This window comes from Dryobates pubescens, chromosome 11 (genome assembly GCF_014839835.1).
Source record: "Dryobates pubescens isolate bDryPub1 chromosome 11, bDryPub1.pri, whole genome shotgun sequence".
Classification (NCBI taxonomy): domain Eukaryota; kingdom Metazoa; phylum Chordata; class Aves; order Piciformes; family Picidae; genus Dryobates; species Dryobates pubescens.
Window position 1 is genome coordinate 6,773,027 of NC_071622.1, and position 26,430 is coordinate 6,799,456.

At 47.2% G+C, this 26,430-nt stretch overlaps 1 protein-coding gene across 1 annotated transcript; it reads right to left on the reverse strand.

Moving 5' to 3' along the window:
* Positions 1–19: 19 nt before the first annotated feature.
* Positions 20–24,685, reverse strand: RAD54L (RAD54 like). Its single transcript, XM_054165620.1, has 19 exons — positions 24,553–24,685; positions 23,251–23,324; positions 21,560–21,640; positions 20,439–20,558; positions 19,678–19,738; positions 17,775–17,910; positions 16,933–17,002; positions 14,225–14,513; positions 13,176–13,300; positions 11,265–11,415; positions 8,706–8,832; positions 6,587–6,661; positions 6,032–6,162; positions 5,814–5,924; positions 5,544–5,667; positions 5,148–5,226; positions 4,861–5,040; positions 2,229–2,392; positions 20–1,070 (listed from the first exon to the last, which is right to left on the reverse strand). Exons 2-19 carry the CDS (start codon positions 23,293–23,295, stop codon positions 869–871), a joined length of 2,271 nt encoding a protein of 756 aa, XP_054021595.1. The 5' UTR covers positions 23,296–23,324; positions 24,553–24,685; the 3' UTR covers positions 20–868.
* Between the last annotated feature and the right edge of the window lie 1,745 nt (positions 24,686–26,430).

The window sequence follows — 26,430 nt, forward strand, 5'->3', positions numbered from 1 at the left end:
CACAAAAAAAACTCCAAACCAAACAAACACAAACCAATGAACTAACTCCTTCTGTACCAAGTGGCCTGCTGTTTATTTGCAGTCCTGTTGCCTCTCTCCACTGTCTGCAGTCTTGAAGGGTTTGTTCTTTTGTAACATTTTGATAATAAAAATATAATTAAGACCTGTAATGCACCAAAGTGTGAATTTTATTACTGGCTTGTAATGGGATCTAATTAAAACACTCTGCTAGATCAGGGGATCCTGCCCACAACAAAGCAAGTGGGTTTAGAAAGGGAGTTACCTCAGTGCCTGATTTCTAACTGCCTGCATGATCTTTCTGACCAGATGTTCAACATCCAAGCTGAATTATTTTATTTCTCTTGTGCAAATCCTCTTGTTCCTGAGTAATCAGCAAGGTTCACACTTCACAACAGAAATGGATCCTGCAGGTTTCTGAGCAGCAGCTGTAAGCCAGAGCTGTCAAGGAATAAATCGAGGTTGCATACATCAAGTGCTATAAAACTGCAGGCTTAACTCAAACTGAAGACAAAACTTGGCTGAGTAGGAGGCACAGACACGAACAACCTAAGAACCAGTGCTGAATCTCATCACACATCCACTGTTCCCAGTTCCCAAAGGGCTGTTTTTCAGGCACACAATACAACACAGCACAGAAAAAGCCACAGACTTCTTGCTGCTGCAGACACTAACCAATGCCAAGGGCCTTCCAGCCCCTCAGAAACCATGCTGTTCTACTGTCCTACAGCCACACAGCAGTCCAGCATGTACTGATACCTACTTCTCCTTTCCTTGAAAGGGATTAAAGCGGTGTGGGCTGCAGCTGCAGCAGCAGCCTGCCGTTGCCCCCACAGGGGACAGTAACCTGTCAGGGAATCCCTCGCTGCTCCTCGTGGGAGTGATGGTGAAAGGTGAAGGTGACAGCAGCATCCCAGGCAGCCTTCAGCACGGAGTCCTGCAGCCCCCGTTTGTCGGCACAGTGGTTCCACTGGGAGAGGTCAGAGGTACAGTCAGACCCCTCAGGAGGGGGCCGCACCTGGTGGCCGTTCACACATCGGCGACACTTGATCCTGAAAGACAGCCAGCACAAAGTCAATGCACAGTTCCTCTGCTGCTTTAGTGCTTAAAGATGCAGTCCAGGGACATTTGGATTGCCTCCTGTCCATCTGCAGCACAGGCACCTGGATTTTCAGACAGGATTAATTACTACCACCTTTTGTTTCAATGCTTAACCACCTTCTGGCATATGCAACAGACGAGAAATGGAAACCCTGGTGTTCCCTTTCTAATGGCACTCCCCCTCCATGTATAACCACATAAGAGTGGACCAGCAGGACCAGAGGAAGTTCAGGAGGAGTTTGTCCTGAAAGGTGAGGCATGCTGCTTAGAGCAGATCTCAAAGTGACACCCCTACTGCTAATACATTCTTTGCACTGCACCAGGCTCCCTGAGTTTAAGAGAGCACAGCACGCTCCAAACCAGTCTATGCTGGCTCCCATCACAGCCACCAGGTTGTGCTCAGGCTGTTCGGGAGATCTTCTGAGCTGCCACATAAGCAAAGAGCAGCAGCAGCCCTGCCAGCAAAGCTCGTTGCCATGCAGACAAGATACCTGCACAGAGCTAAGCTTTGAGTCAGCTTAAAACTAATCCTCTTCACTTCTTGCCTGAACTAAGAGTCTTAACTTTCAGTGAAGCATTTTCCTGCACTCCCTGTCCTCTTTCTAGTGGCTACAATACCACAGGTCTCAGGGGTGATGAAGAAGGGCAGACAACAGGGAAGAAGATTCTTTTAGTCCCCAGAACAGCACTTGGATCAGCCTGATGAATTCTTAGCAGATGGAGTAGTTGTGGAAAGCAGCTCAGCATTTGGAGATCACAATCCACTACGAGAGCAGCAACAAAAGACCAAGTTGGGTTTTGGAGTTTGAACAGCTCTGATCAGTTTCTTTCTTTCTATTATCTGCAGTTATTTCACAGCCTCCAAATACAGGCACCAACAAGAGAGTTGCTCACTTGTCCAGCCAGCACGCTTTCCTTTGTCAACAAAAAGGGAGGACAGCAAAGAAGTGCTCATCTCCAGGTGTTAACAGCTTCAGAAGGAAAGAGAACACCTGAGGCCTTCCCTCTCTGAGCTTTCTCCTGCTGCCTGAGGAACCCCTGAACCAGCAGACCAAACTATGGAGGGTTTTCTCTGCTGACTCCATCCATCAGTCATTTGGTATACTCACTTGTCATGGGTGTCACTGCTGGTGGTCTCATTCAATGTGAAGAGCTCCTTCAACTCCCCAAGTGAGAAGTGCCTTTCTACATCCTGCTCCTCATCCACCACACAGCTGCTGAGGGCTTTCTTGTGGGTCTGGCGTTGGAATATCTTCTCCTCTATGGTCCCTGTCTACGGGAGAGTCAAAGATGATGCACAGTTGCTGTAGCAGAGTTAAAGCATTAAAGGAAAGAGTCACAAATCAAATGTCAGTGAGCTGTCAGGACCACTTAGTCTGTACTGGTCTGGCAGGGCACAACAGGCAGGTTTTACCAGCTGCAGTCCAACCATGTCCTATTTGGTTGCTGATGTAATGCTACTTTGCTTCTCTTGTCTTTCATTCTGGCTACAGAGGTGAATCCAATGGATACATGGATGAGAAGAGATGGAGCTGCCACTTGTGGCTGAAGCTCACATACCATACTAGTTTGTGCTGACAGGAAGGAAGCAAAAGGCACTGAGCAGCTACAGCCATTCCCTGACCAAAAAAACCCAAGCACAACCTACCCCACAAATAGCCCTGGGTGAGATGAGCATCAGCAGTTATTTGCTGGTTCACCCACACACAGATCAATCACAGCCACTGTCTGGAGGGAAATGACTACTTCTAGAACAGATGTGCAGAAAGCTCAGTACACTACATTTTGAAGGCAAAAGCCTAAGAGCAAAATGTCTCTTTTGCAAACACATGCAATACAAAAGAGGGGCTGATTGGTCATGATTTGCAGACCAGTTTCCTAGTGCTAAAAGCAAAGATGCTCCCTGCTTGAAGATGCAACCAGGTCAGAATGAAAATGGGACACCATGAGGGAGAGATGGGCAAAGAATGACACCTGTTTTCTCAGAGTAAAATAATAATTGGTCGAGGAAGACAAGCTGACACACATACAGACACACACACACAAAAACTAAACAGAAAAATAATGAGAAGTGAAGGTGAACAAGGGAAGAGAGGGGTGTTTCTGAGCAGTGTTCACAATTGACACTGCTGGAGAGTGGTACAGTGGCCCCAAAAGACCAGTCTCTGTGCTTTTCCTCTACAGAGCAGCTATCCCAGCTGCTAACTGGCAGCCCCATTCCAAAAGCTGCTGGAATTCTGGGAACACAGTAGCTGTTTATTAACCACATGTACACACAACCAAGCCTGACTGCAGCCAGGCTGGGGAACAGCAACTTTGGCATCATACACCCCACACAACTGATGAACTACCTGAAAGGTGGTTGTAGACAGGAAGGGGTTGGTCTCTTCTCCCAGGCTACCAGCACCAGAACAAGGGGACACAGTCTCAAGCTGTGCCAGGGGAGGTTTAGACTCGAGGTGAGGAAAAGGTTCTTCACTGAGCGAGTCGTTCGTCATTGGAATGGGCTGCCCAGGGAGGTGGTGGAGTCACCATCCCTGGAGGTGTTCAAGGGGAGATTGGACGTGGCACTTGGTGCCATGGTCTAGTTGTGGGGTCTGTTGAGACAGGTTGGACTTGATGATCCTTGGGGTCTCTTCCAACCTTGGTTACATTGTGATACTGTGAAGTCAGATGCATAAAAATGACTTCAAAGGAGCATCATATTTGGAAAGCCATAGTTGTTTCTATTTCTCAGGACTCAGTTACTGTTAGAAACCAAGCCCTGCAGTAATGACCTTTCAGCTTGAACCTTCATGGTTTTCCAAAGCAACACATGTAAGGGTAGGAAGCAATTAAGTTCCAATTAATTCTGGTCACCAACACAAAAGACTTTTCCCCTGCTAGTCCCAATCACAGCAGCTGCAGCCTAGGCTTAGAATCACAGAATCATAGAATCAATAAGGTTGGAAAAGACCTCAGAGATCATCAAGTCCAACCTATCACCCAACACCTCATGACTAACTAAACCATAGCTTCAAGTGCCACATCCAATCCCTTTTTCAACACCTCCAGGGATGGGGACTCCACCACCTCCCTGGGCAGCACATTCCAATGGCAAATTACTCTTTCTGGGAAGAACTTTCTCCTCACCTCCAGCCTAAACTTCTCTTGGCACAGCTTGAGACTGTGTCCTCTTGTTCTGGTGCTGGTTGCATGTGAGAAGAGACCAACCCTCACCTGGCTACAACCTAGTTGTAGAGAGCCATAAGGTCTCCCCTGAGGCTCCTCTTCTCCAGGCTAAACAACCCCAGCTCCCTCAGTCTCTCCTCACAGGGTTTGTGCTCCAAACCCCTCCCCAGCTTTGTTGCCCTTCAACATCTTTCCTAAACTGAGGGGCCCAGAACTGGACACAGGACTCAAAGTGTGGCCCAACCAGTGCTGAATACAGGGGCAGAATGACCTCCCTGTTCCTGCTGGCCACACTATTTCTGATGCAGGCCAGGATGCCATTGGCCTTCTTGGCCACCTGGGCACACTGCTGGCTCACGTTCAGCTGGCTGTCAGCAGTACCCTCAGGTCCTTTTCTGCCTGTCCACTCTCCAGCCATTCTGACCCCAGCCTGTAGCTGCATGGGGTTGTTGTGACCAAAGTGCAGCACCCGGCACTTGGACTTGTTAAATGACACCATGTTGGACTCTGCCCATCAGAGGCTTGTACCAAGAACTCCCAGGTTGAGAAGGTGAGGGGAGCAAGACTCACTGAAAGCAGTCGATAGATGTAGCAGGTCTTCTTCTGGCCGTCCCGCCACACGCGAGCCATGGCCTGCTCATCGTTAGCCGGGTTCCAGTCTGGATCGAACATAACCAGCCTGTTAGCCCCGATCAGATTCAAACCACAGCCACCTGCTTTGCTGCTTAACATGAAGATAAACTCAGGGCTCTGTGGAAAAAGGAAGGCATGGATTAAACCACAGAGGCAGCCGCACTTTCACTCACACCGCTCAGAACTGGCAGGGGGGCTGCTCACAGCCAGCAGGCTGTACTCACCGAGGGGCTGTTGAATCTCTCCACAATCTTTGCTCTCTTTTTAATGGACATGGTGCCGTCCAGCCGGACGTACAAATACCTACAACACACAGCACTCACTGCAGCCAGGCTGCAGAGACCTTTACAGCAGCCTACATGAAAGAGCAAAATCCTTCACAAACAGCTATGTAACAAGAGCCTGGGTTTTTGGAGCTTTTGCAGAGGGCCAGAGCTTTTCAGCCGAGTGAGCCCATAGCCAAAATACAAGCCACATTAGTTCCAGTTCAGGAACATCTGAGGTAAAAGCCAGATCATAAGTTCGTGCTGATAGAAACTTCAAAAATAGCCAGTTTCTTTTACAACACAGACTCCAAGTAGAGTCTTGCAGGATTAAACAAGTGAAGCTTAAAGACCAACCTTCTGTTCCTGCAGAGCTTTTCAAATAGGTCGAGTGTCTGCGTGTAGTTAGATACTAAAACCACCTTGTCATTACTGGTGCTTTTCGTAACAGCAAGGATGTAGTCCAGGACCAGCATCTTTCCTGAAGAAAAAGAAAGGAGAAAGTTAGAGCAGAAGTTCCCAAATTCCAGCCCTTGGAGGGGCACTCAATAATATGAGACAATAAATATCATATCTCATGGCTCCTTGCATCAGGCAGCACATTTGTGCTGTTGAGTTCCACAGTACCTGAAAGCTGGGGCTCCACAGACTTGGTGCTGTAGCCAGCAGGGAACAAGTCCAGGGCTCCCATAAAACCTTCTTCCTCTTCCACACACTTATCATGGATAAGAGCAGGGTCTGAAGAACAAAGAGAGTTCAGAGACTGTGGAGTGCACAACAGAGATCCAAACAATCCCCACAAATAGTGCAAAACCCAAACGTGTTGCAGGAGTGGAACAACTCACGATTGCAGAGCTTCTTCAAGGAAGTGATGGAAGAGAGAGAGGACACACTGATTTTGCCCTCCTTCAGCTCTTCCACTGGCTTGGCTTGTTTCAGGAAGTTCTTGTACAGCTCAGCCTGCAGAGGTGTGAGTCTGAAACATAACAAAAGCTCTTCAGTCTCACTCTGCACTCAAACCAACCCCATCCATCCTTCCTCCTCCATCTACACATGGATTTATTGGTTTATTTGGCTGCAGCACAGCCTAGAACTGCCTGCAAGGCTAATAGCAGAGCACTAATATCTCAGTCAAAAGCTGGGATAGAAGCTTACAGATACCCTACGTGGCCCAGAGCTCTGCTGCACACAGCTGCCCAGAGCACACCAGCTGGCTGGCAAATACACCACTTGTGAGCTGCCCATCCCTGTTTCAGGAGGGAAAGCAACATACTGCCAATGGCTACAACTTCATTTCTAGAGGGAAGTAGTCATCATTAGCAGTGAAGGGCCTTCTGCAACTCTTCAATCCTTCCTGTTGTTGCTCCCATTTCCCAAGCAGAGTATGTGCTGTCTGGTACCTGCAGCAGACCACCTGCTCAATCTTCACCGGCAGGTATTTGGACAGGATATCTGAAGTTCTGCGGATTAAACACCTGCAGGGAGGGAAATTAAATTAGGATGCTTGGATGACATCAAACCTGTTTTATCACTGTCACTCCTCACAAGCTCAACACAAAGTCCCTTTGATATCCTACCTCCCAAAGTCCGTGAGATTCCAAAACATGCTAAGACACCCACCAACCGCTCAAAGACATGCTAAGAGGTTCCATCAGCCCAATCTAACCCACTGTCTTTGTCAGGCTTCCTAATTTGGTTCATTAGATTTGGAGGGATCAGGCACCTAACAGAGCCCTGTACCTCATGAGAGAAACTCAGCACTTCCTAAGACTACCAACAGCATGCTCAAAATGCCAACAAGGACAGGGTTTAACCACAGTACAGACACAACTCAAAGTACAAGCCGACAGCTCCCCATGTAATAACTTAGTCTCCATCCTCAGCCAAGGTCGGTTCATTGTCTGGCCCAAGATTTCAGCAAAGGGCATCATCCTTTGGGGCTCTAGAAATTCCCCATGGAGGAGTTCTACCACACTTCAGGAAAGGTGGAATGGACAAGAGAAAGCACTGAACTGAGCAACCAGAATAAGAAAGAGGTGCAGAAACCCAGTTCTGCCAAGAAATATCAAAAGTATGTTATGAAACCTACGGAAGAAAACCAGCAGGGATATATGACAGCCCCAAAATCTGTCAAAGGCTGTTAAAGAAAGGCATGATCTGGTCTCCAAATCCATAAGCAGTAGGATGAAAAGTAACAGGCTTAAGCTGCAGTAAGGAAGATTTATGTTACACATTAAGAGCATTTTCTAACTGCAAAGACAGTGATGCCCTGGAAAAGGTGTCCTGGGAAATTGGTAAGGTCTTCAGTACTGTGGGGGGGTTAAGTAGGGGATGCTTCAGATCCAATACCTTCTATCTTAAGACAACAAGATGGCTTGGACACCTTCTCCTGGGCCCTTCAAACCTTACACCTATGATTCCACATGTCTTTGTATCACTGTCCCATTTAAAATTTCTACCAAATTCAACTGATTTATCTGTTGTTACTGTGTTTCATCTTCCCTATTTCTGTATCACAACTGTATACAGTAAAGGACACAAATGTCAACATACTCACGCACAAGCATTCCTGAACACACTTTTACACCTCTCTTCTATCAACCAGAACAATAAATAAATGCACCTCCAGAAGCAATAGGCTCTTCTCAACTTTGTCCTTTCCCTTAGGCTTCTGCAAGCCAACCTGAGTCAAGGCCAGGGCTGTCTCTATAGAGAGGCTGTCCTCAGAGTGAAATTTAATTTACCATGACTATGAACTGCAGGATTGTATTTGTGACAATTGCAAAAGCTGAGATTAAAAAGAAACAAAGACACAAGCAATGCTGAGAATTCAAGAGTCTATTAATAGCTCTTAGCAAGGAACAAGCACCTGCCCGCAGATGTGGAGAAGTTAGTTGTATTCATGAGAGGAAAAGCAACCAGGTTTAAACAAGCCCCCAAAATCAACCAAAAAGAAACAAGAGAGCCTTTTGTATCACAGAGGTGCTTCTTGGGGATCAAATGACATCTGTGACACTAGCAGTCTAATCTCATTAGCTCTACAGAACCAACACAGCAACAAAAGTGTGAGCTGGACTCTTGTGACTTATGCAATCAACAGCAGAACTGAGTCACATTCCTTATACTCTTTTTGTCTGCCACTCAACATCTGGGCTGGATGCCTCTCAAGTCTGACCCAGCTTACACTGCAATTACATTGAGGCAAACAAAAGGATGCTGCCTGACTCTTCAGATCTTAAGAGAAAACAGAAACAGAAGAGTCAAATCATGATTCAGTACCTGAGTACATTTGCTTGGGGGTGACTGCAGCTAACTGTGCCATGTCAACATGCCATCTTTCAGCCTGAAGCTACAGAAGATGTAGATATCTGAGGCAGTAAATACTTGCACAATCACTTGCTGAAGTGACGGTAAGTGGCAAGAGAATTCATTACAGCTACAACTGTAATTTGGAAAGATACCAGTGTTCACCAAGGGATTATGCAAAAGCTCTGCAAAGAGAAGAGGGATGAAGTTCACCTGTTCACAATGCTGATCAGCTCTTTAAGCCTCTCTTCTCCTTTGTGTCGCTCAGCTTCACTTGCATCTGCATCTCTGCCTTTCAAGATGGGAATTTCAAAATGTCTTTTAAATTCCTGTGCAGTCCCTGTACAAAACAGAACCAAAGAGGTGACAACTACTACCAAATAACCTCTGATCAGTACCCCACAGCCCCAGTTACCACATCACAAGCAAGGGGCCCAGCAGATGAAACAAACTCATGCCCCACTGGTATGATTTGTTTTCCTTTCTAGACAGGAAAGAGTCAAACAAGGCAGGCAAATCTACAACAGAAAAATCATTCTGTACTTCAACAACCCTACACTGCCAAAGGTCATGCAATTTTAGTTAAACCTGAGTCCAGTCAGCCATGTACTGTCTTTGATCACATTCCAGCTATACTTTTACTCCCAAATTTTGTCCTTGCAAACAACAGCACAGGCACTGGGTGCCTCATCCAAAATTATCTGCAATCAGTTGCTCATTACTAGCTACAGACTGAACGTGGGAAAAAGGACTCCTGCATATGTGCAGCTTTGCTGGCAGTAGTTACACCATTAACCTCATCTCAGAGCTGGTTGTGCAGGGAGACTAGTCTTACCCAAAGTACAAGTCAAGGGGAGCAGGAAAAAAACCACATTAGCCCCCTGTAATAATGACCCAAAATAGGCACACTGAAGTGCACTGAAGCAGCTGCAGAACATCTACCCCACTTATCACATTCTTTCCTTCAGAAATCCTGGGGGCAGTACAGCTGAACAGAGAAATGTAGGGTCCAACTGCTGCCTGTAAGACTAAGAATCTGATGAATGATGTTTAACTAGAGCTGTGCATGCACTAGAATTAATGAGAAGCCTCTTGGACTGGACGCTAAACAATCTTGAGACAAACATGGGTGACGAGTTACAGCCACAAGGAAATGATTTACAGATTGGTGTATGCTCATTCCTTGATAGAAAAAATAACCTCTCTTGACAAAGACAAGCTGCTCCACACTGGAAAGCAGTAGACCTGCTCCCAGCCCAGTGATGCAGGAGAGGATGCAATAACTACTTTGCTTTTCAATTAAAAATGGATCTTGCAGACATAAACAGAACAGAACAGGAGTCAGAGTCCACTGCCCGCAACTGCAGAAGGTGTTTGATTCTGAAAACTCACACTAATCTCTTGTCCAGAGAGAGTCTTTTCTTTCTATCTCAGAGGAGGCCAGCCCCATATTCACAGGCTTCCTCTGCCTTAAAAAATATGAGCAGTCTTAATTCCAAATGCCAGATAGCATCCACAGCTTTCTCTCAGATTATCTGGAAGTGGGATGGCAGACTGACAGCAACTGGGGCTCTGTTGCCTAACCCTGCCACAAGGTACAGCTTTCCACCTTGCAGGCACTTCAGTCTTCTGTTTCAGATGGGTACACAAGAGAGAGCAGGGAAAAGCCATCTCCCAGACTGCCTCTGTACTCAACACAGAGAGTGTGTCACGTCAAACCCTCCTCTCCACAGAGCCTTTCTTATAAAGACATCACCCCTGGCAAATCACTCTGAATTCGCTATAGCCTAGGAGCGTTGTGAGAAGTACCAATACTAGGTGGCTCTTCCTGCCCAGCAACTCCTGCAGTATCTCCAAGGCCTTATTGTCAGAGAAACTCCTAGCCTAGGTGGACATTTTGGCTGACCAGTATAGCTACACAAGATCAGCCATACAGTAATCAAGAGTCCTATATTCATTGTACCCACATTAATCCCCCTTCCAAAATATCTGTTGTACCAAAACCTGGCTATACATTGTTATTTTCTTGAAGCAGACCTCTGATAATATACAGACTTTAGAACAGATCCTGATAGAGACTTTCATAGCCCTTCATTATAGAATCAACCAGGTTGGAAAAGACCTCAGAGATCATCAAGTCCAACCTATTACCTAATACCTAACACCCCATGACAATTAAACCATGGCTTCAAATGCCACATCCAATCCTTTTTCAACACCTCCAGGGACGGGGACTCCACCACCTCCCTGGGCAGCACATTCCAATGGCCAATCACTCTTTCTGGGAAGAAATTTCTCCTCACCTCAAGCCTAAACTTCCCCTGGTGCAGCTTGAGACTGTGTCCTCTTGTTCTGGTGCTGGTTGCCTGGGAGAAGAGACCAACCCCCACCTGGCTACAACCTCCTTTCAGGTAGTTGTAGAGAGCAGTAAGGTCTCCCCTGAGCCTCCTCTTCTCCAGGCTAAACAACCCCAGCTCTCTCAGTCTCTCCTCACAGGGCTTGTGCTCCAGATCTCTCACTAGCCTCATTTCCCTTCTTAGGCCAAAATCTTGCATTAGGGGAAGCCTATAGCAGCCGATGTGAACATCTCTGAGCTGTCATTAGAATTCTGGAGACTGATGATATAAGCTGAAGGAGAGTAAGTCTCCAACCTGTACATTACCTTTCTTCTCACTGATGTCTTGGCTGCTACCTTTGCTGGAACTGGCAGCTAGGGAAGGCCTTGCCAGCCACTTTCTCCTCACTCATAATTCTCACCCATACATCTCTTACCTAGGATACCTGAGTTGACAAAGTGCACCAGGCTGAAATATTCAAGCAGGTCATTCTGAATGGGGGTGCCGGAGATAAGGACTCGGCGAGGTGTGTTTAAGCTGTTGAGAGCCTGGTATGTTTGGTTTTCAGAGTTCTTCAGCCTATGGCCCTTTGGGGGAAAAAAAGAGGAAAAAAAAAAAGGCATGAGTCAATGAGGCTGATAACAAGGCTTTGATGAGAAGCAGCTTGGAGATCCTCATCAACACTGACGTGCTGTCTCTCCCACAAGGCAGCTCACCGCTTCTCCCATCCCTGGTTGTGGGCTAAGTGTTGTATGTGTTGCAAAAGACTTCTTTCAAAGGTAAGAAACTGGGGGAAAACCTGAAGCCATTCTGTGAGGAGACATGACATTACAAGCTTCCCAGACCAAGAACATCTGAGTCACACCCAAGAGAGCCTACCATGAAAAAACCACCACATGGTCTAAGAACTGTTTCTTGTTCAAAGACAGGGACATTTTCGGCTACCAACACTAGGCAGGCACTGAGCTCCTAACCAGTAACATAGTATCACCCAAGGTCAAGATCACAAGCCTATATACCCAGGATTGCTAAGGCCTTTGCACACTAAGAGGTTCTACATCTCTTACAGTGGTGATCTGAATACAGGCCCCATTTACCATTCCTGGGGAAAGCCATTTTATTAGCACCCGAATGCCATGGTGTAGGACAAAGCCTAAATGATGAGATGCTTTTTACAAGTGCCAGACCACTGCAGAGCTGAGTATTCACTGGGAACATAGGGACCTGCATTCTCAGCCTCCCCAGCTGCTGGTCCCATCCCTGAGGCACTGAGAGGTGTGGGCAGTCATAGCCTCGGTAGATGGGAGCTACACTTGTAAGGATGCTCAATTTGTTTAAGCTCCCCACAGCACTGCTCTAGCAAATGCAAACCCAAACCACTGGGTGGCACCGCTATTAAAGAAATCCTCTCCAGGGCAGCAGAGGACACCTCAGCAGTGGCTGAGGCCTCCAGCTTGATCATTTCAAGGAAGCAGAGGACACTTGTTTTGGTTTTGTCCTTCAGAGCACCTCTGGCTCTCACAATCTATAACCACAAATAGGGACACACTAAATGAAAAAATAACTTCCCTTCAGCCAGGTAAAAGCAGAGCTTGACAACAAGGCTAGGTCCATCAGTCAGCAGGCAGGGAATGAAGCTAGGTCTGTCACCTCTTGAACGAGCAGCACATGAGGTAACTCCTCACAGAGCTCTCCTATCTCTGTCCCAAGCAGGTGACTACAGAGAGGGGAAGAGGGTCCTGTCATGGGAGTACCTTTCAAATTCCTCCACAGCACAGAGTAAGAAGGTCAGATAAAGTAGCTGACAGCAGCCAGCACTAAACACAAGAGCATACTGAAACACAGAATCATTTAGGTTGGGGCAGTTCAACCTTGTTGCTCAAACCAGAGTCAAGTTAAAAATTATTGAGCAGAACACAAAGGCAGGCCACACAGAAAATACTTCTCACTTGAGCAAACAAATGAAAATGAGAGGAGTGAGCTAGGACACTACCATCCTGACAGAGTAAGGCCTCTTTCAGAGTCAGAGATAGGCAATGGTCTTCCTTTCTGCCACATATTTCATATTGAAATAGACTGAGTAAGTGTCCCCAGCCTGTAGGGACCTACAAGGTGATGACAGTTACCACTACCTGGAGTTTCTTCATATCTCAGCTCCTGAAAACACTCTCCCTTGTTGAAGCTCACAGGTATGGATAGGCCAGTTGCTAAGACCCTCTCAAACTTCAGAACAAGTCCTGTCCACAGCTAAACCTTGCCTTCCCTCCTTCTAAGAAAGCAGAGATGGTTTTGCCCAGATCCCAAGAAAATACCAGGAACAGATTTTTCTTAAAAGGCTCTCCTGTACCTCATCACAGATGACAAGCCCAACACTGCCCTTCTGTAATGCCTCAGCATGGAGTCGGAAGGTCTCATAGGAGATGATCAGGATAGGTGAAGGCACTCGCAGGCCATGCTGGTTCATAAAGCCAACTGCAGATGGAAAGGGAGGAAAGGAAAAAAAAGAGGGATAAGGAAAACTAACAGCACCTTTGTAGTAAAAAATGTTGCCTTAAGAATCTAGGAAAACCTGTTTCAATTACTCTGTGGCACCCCTTCCCCCACACGTATTCACGCTCCCTTCCCCCAGACTGCTCCCATTTCTGACCCCCTCCCAACTCCTCCCCTGGCTTCTGGCTGGAGCAAAGAAGAGGCACTGTGATTGCCCTAATTTAAACACATGATTGCACCAGGATTGTTCCAAAAGCTCAATCATTACCAAACATGCAAGGGCCTGATCTAAACATATTAGTGGAAGATTTTCATCAGTCTCTAGAATTCTAATGACAGCTCAAAGATGTTCACATCAGCTGCTATAGGCTTCCTCCAATGCAAGACTTTGGCCTAAGAAGGGCAACAAAGCTGGTGAGGGGTTTGGAGCACAAGCCCTGTGAGCAGAGGCTGAGGGAGCTGGGGTTGCTTAGCCTGGAGAAGAGGAGGCTCAGGGGAGACCTTATTGCTCTGTACAATTACCTGAAGGGAGGGTGCAGCCAGGTGGGGGTTGGTCTCTTCTCCCAGGCAACCAGCACCAGAACAAGAGGACACAGTCTCAAGCTGCACCAGGGGAGGTTTAGGCTGGAGGTTAGGAAGAAGTTCTTCCCAGAAAGAGAGATTGGCCATTGGAATGTGCTGCCCGGGGAGGTGGTGGAGTCACCATCACTGGAGGTGTTTAGGAAGAGACTGGATGGGGCACTTGGTGCCATGGTTTAGTTGATTAGATGGTGTTGGGTGACAGGTGGGACTTGATGATCTCAAAGGTCTGTTCCAACCTGGTTAATTCTATTCTATTCTATTCTATTCTATTCTATGCCAAGCCAGTAAGCCTGCCAACCACACCATTTGCAAGTATTTCTGTACCTAGTTTACGGTCAATCTCTTCTTTGGAGCCTCCATCAATGGCCAGTGGCTGGATCCTTCCCCCCAGCCATTTCTCTACTTCATTGTACCAGTTTCTCACCAGGCTGGAGGGAGACACCACCATAGCTTTCTCAATTTCAGGCTTGCAGTCTGGACTTTGCCGGAGAAGGGTCCACATGAGTGTGATGCACTGCAGGGTTTTGCCCAGCCCCATTTCATCTGCCATGATACAGCCGTGGCTCCCGGGGATCCGCCGACTTGTCACACATTCCCAGAGGAATTTCACTCCCTGCCAAAAAATTGTTCTCTCAGAGCAGAAAAGGGACGTCAGCAGGATGACAACTTCATTACAGCTTCATTACCACCATGCACAGGACAGATACTACAACAAAGAGTAAATCTGCGTAGCACGTCCCGGGGGACATGCAGTGTTCTAATGAGACAGAGGGAAATCACCCGAGACACAGCTAAAATGCAGCCACATCTGGTTTGAACAGCATTACTGGTGCCAGGCACCAGCACAATGCCTGAAATCTTACTGCACTTTAGCTGCACACTGATAATGAGCTTCCTGGCATGAATTCCCAGAAATTTCTCCATTAGATAGGCCCAGGCCGTCTGCTAACTTGTATCAATCACAAAGAGGTTAATCATCTTAACACACAATTAGATAGTTTTAAAAACATGGAATTATAGAGTGAGTAGAATTGTTTCTGCTGCCTGATTAACTCCCAGAACACCCTCAGCATCCCTCATTGCTGCTGCCTAGGAACACAATGACTCACCTGGGGACTCAAAATTCAAAGCGGATTTAGCTTCAGAGAGGACACAGAGCTGAGGTTATAGCCTGTGTCACATGGTGGAAGAAGGCTCTGACACCATCAAGACAGACAAAAAAAAAAGGAGACAGACTCTGCAGTATGTTCCTCTCTCATGTGATGATAGAGTCAGAACCAGGGCATTGTGCTGGGAACATACAAGCTCCCTGCATAGCATCAACAGAGCAGAGAGTGAGTGACACAGCCTAAATACACCTGGTCACATTTACCCCACTGTGCTCCACTAGAACCAGAAGAGGGACCTTCACTTGAATTTCCAAGTCCTTCTTTTTCTCTTTCTTAGGCCCTCAACAACAGCCTAATAAAGTTCATGCAAGCCAGCTGAACAAAGATCACTGAAAAAATAGCACCTTTGGCTGGAGATCCAGTTGGGTACCCTCCCAGCAACTGGGCAAAAGACATGACAGAGAAAGAATGAAGCTGTACAACAGTCTAGGAGCATCAGCTGAATAAAGCAGCACAGGAATCTTAGCAGGCAAAGACTTATTAGTCTAGACTAATTACTAATTAGACTAGAACAGAGACTGCTTTATCAGAGAGATCTAGCTGTCCAAAAAAAATATATATATGTGTGCCTACATAACTATCATTACTTGACAAAAGCACCACCAGGCAGAATCTTACCCAAAACCAGAGTGCCTCCAGCTATGCAGCCAGAGATGAGCATTACACTGGGTCACAGGTTCAGTACCAACTCTGAGATAAAAGTACAAGCCAGGAGCAGCCTACAGCACTTTCAGAGCCATTTGATGATCTCCCAAGCAGGGACACATCCAGCTTGACCTGCTTAGCCTGCAAGATCAGCAATCACAGCTTCCATCTCCGCTGCCTCTAGGCTTAAATAATACATTGCATCTGTGATGAACTTCAAACTGCCCAGATACCTACTTTAGATATTTGGAGATTAGTACCCATTGCTTTGATATTGTGATGTTGCATGTATTTATGACATAAAATGCTTTCTGACACTCCCCACTGGCAAATTCCAAGTCTACACAGGTCATGGACAGCTCACACCTACTAAGGGTAACCTCTAAATAAAACACAGTGGAAAAAAAAGTCATCTACTCCACACTGTGTAGGGAACCATGTTAACAGGAGGAAGAGCTTCAGTATTTCCTGGCTCATAAACAATGGGTCAAATTAATTCTGCTGACCAGCAGAACACTGTGCTGGACAGTCTGCCCTAACCAGCTCAAGATTGGGCTGCAAAATAATTTATTGCAACTATATCCCACTGCCTTCCACATGGAGTTCCACTCAGCAGAGCTAAGTCTTCAGGCTTCAAGATATTACTGGACTTTCAGCCCTGACTCTGCAAGATCTCATCTCCCTGCACAATCTAGTCTTTTCCTAAGGTGTCAGGGATGACACAGAAGTCAGACAGGTCTAGACCTGTATGGCCAGTGCACAACTGTCACAGCAACACCCAGTTTCCACAGCAGCACCCAGTTTTCACTGTCAGCTGACCTGACCTACAATCCCACAGAGGTACTTGCACATTAGGCAGCATGGTGTTCAGGCTGACAGTGCTCTGATCCTCCTAGATCAGAGGCAAGAGAAGAGAAAGTTCTTACCCACAACTTTAATCCCAAACACGACTCTTGTATTACTCCCAGCACATCTTATTGCTTAACACAGGACAGAGAAGATTTGTAGTGTTCAGGCCTCTAGGAGGATGGTTAAAACAAATGTTTAACTTTGCACTTGCAACAGACAAGAGCCTGTCAGCCTGTCACAGACTGTTAAACCTGTGAGGTCTATGCAGACCTCACAGTTGGTGTGCAGCAATTCCAGAAGAGGAACTGCAGCTTTTTGAAATGCCTCAAGTCCTCCAGCCATACCCTCAGGTCCCAATGGGAAACTTACTTCTCTCTGATGGGGCCGTAAAACACGGCTGAGGACAGGATCCACCACAACATGGACAGGTGCTTTGTCCCTGCAGGAGGCAGTCAAGGAAGAAGACAGTGTGATTAATGAACTCAACACAGCATGTGTTTACCACTTTCTGGTTTTTAAGCCTCACTGCTATACTGAGGAATCTCCAATGGCATGAGGAAAGGAACTGCCAACAGAAAGAGGATTCATTCAGGGTTGAGAATGAAGTCACAAGAACCTGATCTACAATATGAAACATCAGTGAAACCACATATTTGGGCTGTGGTTAAAACAAAGACAGAATGTAGTTCAGAGGCACAATTAAAAAGTCATTATTATTTTCCTTGTTTCAGTAACAATATTGTAACTGCATTACTGGAGAGAGGAACCTATCCTTCTGTCCACGAAGACCCAGCCAACAGCCCTTTGAAGTTATTACAGCACAGAAGGAACTACTGCAGAATAAAAAACATCAGGCAGCCTAACATTTGACTGTCAGTCACCTCCCTTTGCTTGTCCCTAGATGATGATGTTTCCTAACAACTAAGGCATAAGATTTACTAAACAGCTTCTCCATGTGTGCATGCCAGCTCCCTGAAACAGGCTTAAGTTTTTGATGAGTGGGAGATGAAACAGCCTGTGGCAGAACACAAACAATTTGGCATGGGTAGAATCCTTTGATTGTTACCATACCCAAACCAAGTCAGAGGCAGAATATTTGAACCAAACTTGTTTTGCTATTCAGACCCCAGCGCACATTTGGGAAGAAAGCACATAAACCTACATGTACAAGGAGGTCAGAGCTGAAGAATTTGTGCCAGGTGATGACTCACTTGTCTATTTTCAGCTGGTCATGGGCACTCAGCAGCGGGGGCTCATACAGAACCAGAGCTCCTTCCTCAAAGGGGTCATGGAGAGGACTCCTCAGCCCTGCCCGTTTGATACCCAGCGCACGCAAGCCCAGCGGCCCTGAAAGCAAACAAAGGCACAAATCAAAGCACAACTTCTTGCTGGAAGAAAGCAGAGTGACACAGAAGGGTCTGATTATGTTCAGGAAGAGTGAATTAATTGGATGTTGGAGTGGAGATGCAGGCACAGCCCATGCAGACAGCAAACTCACACAGGGCAGTTGTTTGGCAGCACTCTGCCACCACACAGCAGGTATCTCTGCAGCAGGATGAAATACAGTAAGGGAGTAGAGGCATAGGTGGAGCAAGGGCACTGCCTGCCACATTGAGTGCACCAAAGTGGGCACAACTTGGGTGCAGCAGATGCCTCATATGCTGGCATGCATATAAAGAAGCTGTCCTGAAAGGTGAGCGATGGTTTCATCACGGACCTGTTCCAATGGCATCCAGCTATAAGCAGGCACAATGCTTCCCTCAGCTATCTCTGGTCATGAGAGCTACATCTAGTACCCAAAGACTGTTGTTCTATTTTTCTGAAGGACAAGCAGGGTTCCAAAATGCAGACCTCAGCAGCTCAAGAAAAATATTCCCAAATGCAGAGTATATACTGGGTCAAATCCTCTTTTTGGATCACCTACCTCAGACTTAGCCAGAGTCGGGACTTTTATGCAAGGTCAGGAATTGATCTTTAACAGTGATGAAGTTTTACAGCATCATAGTTAGCACCACACTGCAATTACCTACTCTAAGGTATTATTTCCTCTGTGCTGAGCAATAGTAGATGTTTGACCTTGGAGCCAGTTTCTGTGAAAAGCAGAAACCAAGTGTGAGTCCCTTTCCCTAATATTGTATTTTGGTCTCACAGTTTTGGAATGGGGATGAACACAAAAAGAGCACAGAGAAATCCCTTTCCCCACCAAAACTCAGGCCAACTGTCCTCCCAGGACTGATTCTGTTTGGGAAGGATTCAAGCAGGGTCAGTTGGCGGACTGCTTGCTAAAGCTCCTTGCAAAACCAGAGTGCTTCACAAGCTGAGGCAATTGTGCACACACACCAAGAAAAGAGCACATTAAACAGCCTCAACTCCCAATTAAGAGGAAGGTAACAGCCACATAAAGCAGCTTCCCCAGTCACAGTTCTGTTTCAGCCTCCTGACAAATCTGCTTTTCTACAACCTAACTTTATTAAACTCTCTTGAGATTTCTCATTTCACAGTCAGTGTCTGCTTACAGACTTATTTTTTTATCTAAACTTTGAGTGAAACTGGCTGATCTGCATTTGAATTTTTCAGCTGGAGGGTGAAGGGGAAGAAGGGGACAGGAACAGGCCCATTTGTTTCTGCAATCTTGTGCTTCACTGATCCAAACCAGCCGAGGCTTTGAACTTCAAAACTGTCTTCCTTTGCAGATCACCTTGAGACTGAACACACCCAGCCAAGAAGAAAGAAAACTGGCACATGCTAGCTTTCTCAAGCCTTCTGTCTGTTAGTATCATTTAGATGGTAAACCTTCATCGCTTGGAACTCATCTTGCCTTTGGATTTGCAGCAGGGTGTATGCAGCCTTCTGGCACTACATCAAATACACAGCAGTAAAAAAAACACCAAATCCAATTGTGAGATGGAGGATTCTCCAAACTAAACACCAGTAAGAAATATGAAGACTTTGCTAATGGGCCAGCATTTTTCTTTCAAAATTAAGTTGGGCAACTCTGGAACATATTAAAAATAAATAAATAAATATCCCCACAGATCTATTTGACAGGCCTGAACATCATCTGTTTTACCCAAGCCAGCTAACACAGACAGTCCTTAAACCTCCTCGTCTTACCTTTATAATTTGGAATGGGGACTTTGAAGGGTTTGGACAAAATGCTGCGGATAAAAGCCTCCTAGGAATTCAGAAAGAAAACATGCTTAAGAAGTCTGCAATCAAAGATTCCTCAAGAAGGCAAGCCCAGGACATTTTTCAGAATGCAATTTGCTAAGTGCTCTGAGTCCCTCTATTGAATCTATTCAAGCTTCAAACTATTTTCAAGAATATCCCAAAGGAAGAAAGTAGCAAACCAGAGCAACTGCCCCCCACCAACTCTGCTTTTCAAACCTACTTTCCATTGGGTTTTCTAACGTGTGGAATTGATTTTTCCTAACTCCCATCTCCTTAAATCCACTGGCATTATTCACTTCTTTAAATATTATTGCTTCCCCTGACTTGGTAATTCAGTCAGGCAATTCACTTCCTGTAAAGGAGCCGGGTTACAATTGTAGGAACACCCATGCTGGACAAGTGAGCACCCAGCCAGTCCAGCACTCACTCTCCAGGAGTGGAAGACCAGAGAGAACTAGGCAAGCAGACAGCACTCAAGCCATCTGTGTGGGAAGCCATCCATGTTCCTGGGCACTGTCCTTCACCTAGAACTCGAACAACTCTTTTACTCAGATTTCCCCTTATAGAAAGTACTCTCCCTACATCTTAAACATTAAATGACTTGTGCTAGCAAAAGATGTCTTCTAAAGACTCTGTCTGTGGCAGTTCCATCACACTTCCATAATATTAAATGCATGTGTGGGAGCATTTGGACTCCCACTTACATGTTGAGTGCTATCCAGGCAGTGAGGTCTGTTGGTCAACTGAACCAAGGGTTTGCGGAAAGGCGACCTGTAACATTCTCCCCTCTCTGTCTCGCTGACAGGCTTCTGTCTCTTCCGAGTCTGAAAAACACAATCACAAAAACCCTCAGGGGCAGCTGGTGAGACCAGAAGATAGATGGATGCACCCCTGTCACACTCAGTAAGCACCTAACCACACAAACAATCTACCCAGCCAGACGAGTATCACTGAATAGACACAATCATTACTCACCCCCACAGCCAAAGGACAGCATCAGCACCACCACCAAGGTCACCATGCCCTGCAGTTTAACCTGCATGAGGGCTAAAAATATTCTAATTACAAAAGTAACCACCACCTTTCAATCTGTAAAGGAGCAGGCTAGGCTGTACTAAGATTTGTGCCTCCCCTCCCTGAAAAGAAAGGCACGAGGCAAAAAACCAGGATGTGTCAGTAGCATGGAACAAACTACATAGAAGTCCCCAGAGGCTCCCACAGCATCTGTTGTGATGCAGGTGAAAGGCCTCACGCTAAAACTTAATTTCATACACTTAGATAGGCATGAAGATAAACAAGTCAGTATCTGTTTCCTGATTTAACACAGTCCCCTTCAGACTGAGACACGGTTTTAACCACCTGCTGGCACAGAAAGCATCAGGTGATATTCTTTGACACACGACACAGAACGGAACAGCATCACAACTTTCTGTTTTGTCTTAAGCATCTACCTATTTCTAATTGCCACAGCGCTCACAAAACACTTGGTAGCTCTTCCAGGGACAGGTTTTTTCCATGCCCACAAAGCATCATCTGTACAAAGAGGATGTTCCTACCAACTAATTGCCCATACACAAGTTTTATCCCAACTGGTTAAAAGATCATAAACTTGGGGCGTGATCCTCAGTCCCCGGAAGAACGGGACAAGAACAGCCTCCAATCAGGCACCAGGGCAGCACTGGGTCCGCCGCCACCCCCCCGCCCCCAAGGGCAGTGGCCCATAGCTGGAGATGCCGAGACGGCACACTGGGCCGAGCCCAAACCAACCTCGCCTAGGCGAAGCTAGCCCCACAGAGGCCGCCACATCCTGGGGCCCTTCGCTCACCGTTGTGGGGTGCCACTCCGCCTCCTCCTCCTCGCCGCCCGCCTTCCTCTTGGCCAGCTGGCTGGGGGCAAGGCTCCTTCTCTGGAAGAGAGGCACAGCTCGCACATACACACTAAGGGAGAGGCGGGGCTGGGGATACCGCACAACCCCACAGAGCAGGCCAGGTGCGGCCCCGGCCCGGCGCCCCCCGCCCGCCCCGCACTCACCATCGCCTCACGGGGATGGGCAAAGCGAGACCGGCAACGTCCCGCGCGCGGAACGCTTCGCGCGCGGCGCGCTGGAGGCGGGAAAGGCATTGGACAGGCTCCGGCCCGCCCCTTCGCCAGGGCACAGGCATGGCCAAGCGAGCGCCGAGCTCCATCGACCCGCTCCTGGTTCTGCTGGGGAATGCGGGCGGCTGGGGACGGGAGCGCCGCTGGGGTCGCCCGCGTAGGCTGCTGGAGCCCCTCTGGCGGGCGGTGGGCAGGGGCTTCCCTGCAGCTCCCAGTAACGGGGCAGGCGGCGGCCCTCAGGCCGGTCTGTGCTGTTTTGGTACTGAGAATCAGGCGCTGGCAGGCAGCACCTCCGCACAAAGGTGGAAGGATGGGAACTGAGCTCTAAAATAAAGGGAGTTAGGCACTGGTTCTACCGGCGGAGCCCCGTGGGTGCAGTGACAGCTGGTAGCAGGAATTAAATTAACTGGGCAGGGGGTGACCCTTCTGTGCCAGGGAAAGAGCGGTGGAGACGGAGGTCTTGCCTTTGCTGTCGTGTTTCAAAACAGACTGACGCTTTTGTACAATTTGGTGTTACTCTTACAACAAACTTGGTGGTTCAGAGTGTGGCTGACCCAAAAGCCCTGCTGATGGACCCGCGTGTTTGTGCACTCACAGAGCTAACAGACCATTCCCTTGGTGTATCCTGACGGAGAAGCAGCAATTTGAGCACAGATATTTCTGCCCCACACCCCTAAAAGAGAAGGGCAGGCTAGTTCTCGGGAAACGAGGCTGCTCTGTGCCGTGGACCAGAGATGACATGATAAATGAGGTGTGCTCACCGAATGATTTAAAGGACACTCCAAACCCACTACATTTTGAAGACTCCCAGCTAAATTATCCCTCTGGCTACACAAGGGAAACTCGAAGCAATTCCACGAAATAAGCCAAGTCCTGCGATCCCTTCGCTTAGCACTTCCATCTGCAGGCAAGGAAAGTCCTCTTGAGATGCCCAGACGGCTTGTGATACCAACATGTGCCTCTCACATGCCTTGGAATGTCCTCTAGAGTTTGTGGGTTCCTGGACGCCTGAGAAGCTGACAGCTTTAATAGATGTCGGGAAATTTGTCAAATCTCCAGATGCCATCCATGGAGCACTTAGGGACAGGCAGGGAGTGAAGCACAGCCTTCAATGCAGTCTAGCAGAGCAAGCAAATCAGTGTGCAATGCCCTGCAGCTCTTAAAAGGCTTTTGTCTTTCCTTCCTGTCCCTTCAAGGAGAAAAATGAGAAAGGGAAGGATAGATTTCCCCTTTGTTGGCTGTTTCACTGGTAAACCTGGGAAATAAATACAAAAGCTTACTCCAGACACTTCCAGTTGCACAGATGACCTTCTTAAACATTGGGAAACACAGGGAGCCCCTTTGGTAGCATCCTCACCTCAAATTACATACTGCTTTTCTATTCAGCTTATTAAACATGCGCACTTTAAAGGTTCATACCTTTAAAACATAGAGTGGATATAAGATAAAGACAAGGTCTTGCATCTGTCGGATATGAGGTGGGCGTAGATTCCCTGCAGCAAAGCAGGACACCTCCTGAATATCTAGGACTTTAACTTTATTTTCCCCCTGTCTTTTAAGTCCAAACCCATTTGTCAGTATTTTATTCCCAGAGTGCTTTCAGAGCTCAGTGACAAATGTTAGCTGTTGCAATTACTGGCTCACTGGGCTGAGAGTGGTTCTATAGGAAGGTAATTGGCTATTTTTCCTGGCATGAATAATATTCACATTAATAGCCTCCCTTACCATGGCTTTGAGAGCAATTCTGCTGCATGATTTTTTTTTCTGCCTGCGATAGGAACAGACACATTTTGTGGCCCAGGCCAGGCTGGGTCAATAATATGAGGAAGAGCAGGAAAAATGCTCTTTCCTGCCACATGGAGAGCGACCAGAAAGATCTTAGTGATCTTAGTCATCTTACACTCAACACAGATCCACTGAGGACTCCATCCTGCAACAGCTTTTCTCCTCTAGCCTTCATTCCAGAGGGAAATCTGGGGTGATGGTAACTCCCAGGTGTAGCCAGCCCGCTTGTAAGCCCAACACCCTGCAAAGCCTGGTGAAAAGTTGCCATGTACAAAGGAGATCCACCTTCTTCTCAAAGCAAGTGGCTATGAGATACAGCAGAAAGAAATACTCAAGTTCTTTCTCCAGAGGGGAATACTGAAGGGCTTGCCCAAAGCAACAGGAGCAGCCAGGGGCAAGGTCAGCAGTGGCCCCTTCTGGTGTCATTCTGGTCTCAGCACAGACACTGCTCAACGTTTTCATTTCTGCTTTTCTCTCCAAACTGGCACCTTCAGGCAGAGGTTAAGTCCTCCCCTCTTCCCCTTTCTAATTACACAATTTACTCCTTTTCTAGCTGTAATCAGCTCCCATTTATACAGCCCTGAGTGATCACAGGATAATCACCATGGGGAATAATCCTGTGATTTCCCTTGCTGTCTCTGCAGGATTCTGAGTCCCTCCAGTAAGAGCAGAGAAAAGGGAGGATGCCAAACATCTTCCTCAGGGACTCTACAGGATTACCCTCCTCTCCCCCCCCATAAAAAATCCCCACAACACTAAAACCAAAAAATTAAGTCATCAAACAGAGCCTGTCTTCCATACTAACACCATGGTATGAACTCATGGTGCTCCCTTGGTGCCAACCACCACCATACCTCAGTGGGACCACTATTGCACTCAGACCGCAGAACCTCTCCAGTGACCTCCCTGATTTGTGGGATCTCCTTTCTTTTATACCTTTTCTTTTTTATGAGGCTCCTTCCTTTTGCTGTGGCTTGCAGGCAAGGCCTCCCCAGTTCTCCTCAGCAGCATTTAAAAATGAGTTGCAGGAACTGGGGCCTCATATCCAGCTCTTCACAGGCAGGAATAAGGACAGGTCCTGCCAAGAGAACTTTTGACCTTTGTAGAAGGCAAAAAAAAACCATCATGAGGGAGAGATAATGTGAGAAAATGTCTCCTGATGGTAGGGTGCTTCAGACCTCATCTAACAGCTTCAGGCGTTCTGCAATGAAAAGTAGAAGTGAAAAGCTGTAATCACAGTAAGAAGGGCAGAGCTACAGCTTTAATAATATTCAGTGGTGCCACCTGAATCTTCTTAGGTGAAGCTCTGAAGCAACCAGGACTGCAGGATGAAGACCCCTGTGCACCAGCATAGCTTTGCCATATTCAGCTGGGAAAATAATTAGGTAAATATCCTTCCAGTTCATTCCTTTGCAAACAGCAAGAGGGAAACTGAATACAGTCATTCCAAGTTACCATCAGCTAGAGCTGTGATCCCATTTTGTTACTTCCAGTGACTGTCCAACTGCCCTTCTGTGGTGGGTTGAAGCCTAAAACCACCACACCTTCCACCAAAGCCATTTACTGAGGGAGGAAAAATTCTGCTGCAGTGAGACCCAGAGGTGTTCAAGAAGGGATTGGACGTGGCACTTGGTGCCATGGTCTAATAGTCATGAGGTCTTGGGTTACAGGTTGGACTTGATGATCTTTGAGGTCCTTTCCAACCTTGTTGATTCTGTGATTCTATGATTCTATTCTATGATTCTATGACCCCACCTGAAGTACTGTGTCCAGTTCTGGAGCTCCTGTTACAGGAAGGATCTGGAGGTGCTGGAATGTGTCCTGAGAAGGGCCACGAGGATGATCAGAGGGCTGGAGCACCTCTGCTGTGAGGACAGACTGAAGGAGTTGGGGTTATTCAGTCTGGAGAAGAGAAGGCTCTGAGGAGACCTTATTGTGGCCCTCCAGTATCTGAAGGGGGCTCCAAGAAAGCTGGGGAGGGACATTTTAGGGTGTCAGGTAATGATAGGATTAGGGGGAATGGAGCAAAAATAGGAATTCAGACTGGTTGTTAGGAAGTTCTTCCCCATGAGTTTGCACAGGGAGGTGGTGGAAGCCTCACCCCTGGAGGTTTTTAAGGCTAGCCTGGATGTGTCTCTGAGCAACCTGATGTAGTGAGGTGTCCCTCCCCACGGCAGGAGGGGTGGAACTAGATGCTCCTTGAGGTCCCTTCCAACCCTCACAATTCAATGATTCTATCATTCTAAGTGCTTTAAATTTATTAATTCCAGGGTGAAAAATCTTTTTCCTTTACAGAGGTCAGCTGCCATTCAATGTGCAGCCAGGATGCACGCTCTGTGAGGCAGAGGTTCAGCAGCAAGGATCCCAGCGCTGCCGCTGCTTTTGGCGCATTTGTGTGAATATCATCACCCGAAAGAAAACTGAGTCACAAGCCCAGACTGATGAAGTCAGGCAGCTGATAACGCTTCCCACCCCCGGCCGTCTGGCTGCTGAGCTGCCACAGTGCTTGAGCACTTACGATGAGTCTGGAGGCAAGGGGCTGTGGCTGTAAGGCTGACCCATATCCCACCCAGTCGTCCCTGCAGCGCCCTCCATCACAGCCACGCAGCACCCACACTTCAGCCTTGTGCCTGTTGTGTGGTGAGCACACCCAAAGGCACAGCTCTTGTGTTCTGCAGCGGGCTGGCACAGCTGGGCAGCCCCTGCCCGCTTCACTCTCAGAGCCATTCACCATCATGCACTGCATACTAGATTTAACTGTTTCTTTTGATTCACTTATGATTGCTGTCCCTTTGGCCACAGTGGTACCTAATC

What these genes read in the sequence shown, in the direction of transcription:
- RAD54L (XM_054165620.1), bottom strand. Translation starts at nt 23,295, where the DNA reads ATGCAAGACCTTGTCTTTATCTTATATCCACTCTATGTTTTAAAG. An exon ending in CTTGAAGAAGCTCTGCAATC is followed by an intron (nt 5,925 to 6,031) that starts GTGAGTTGTTCC and finishes TTTGTTCTTCAG; the next exon opens with ACCCTGCTCTTATCCATGAT. An exon ending in TGTGGAGCCCCAGCTTTCAG is followed by an intron (nt 5,668 to 5,813) that starts GTACTGTGGAAC and finishes CTTTTTCTTCAG; the next exon opens with GAAAGATGCTGGTCCTGGAC.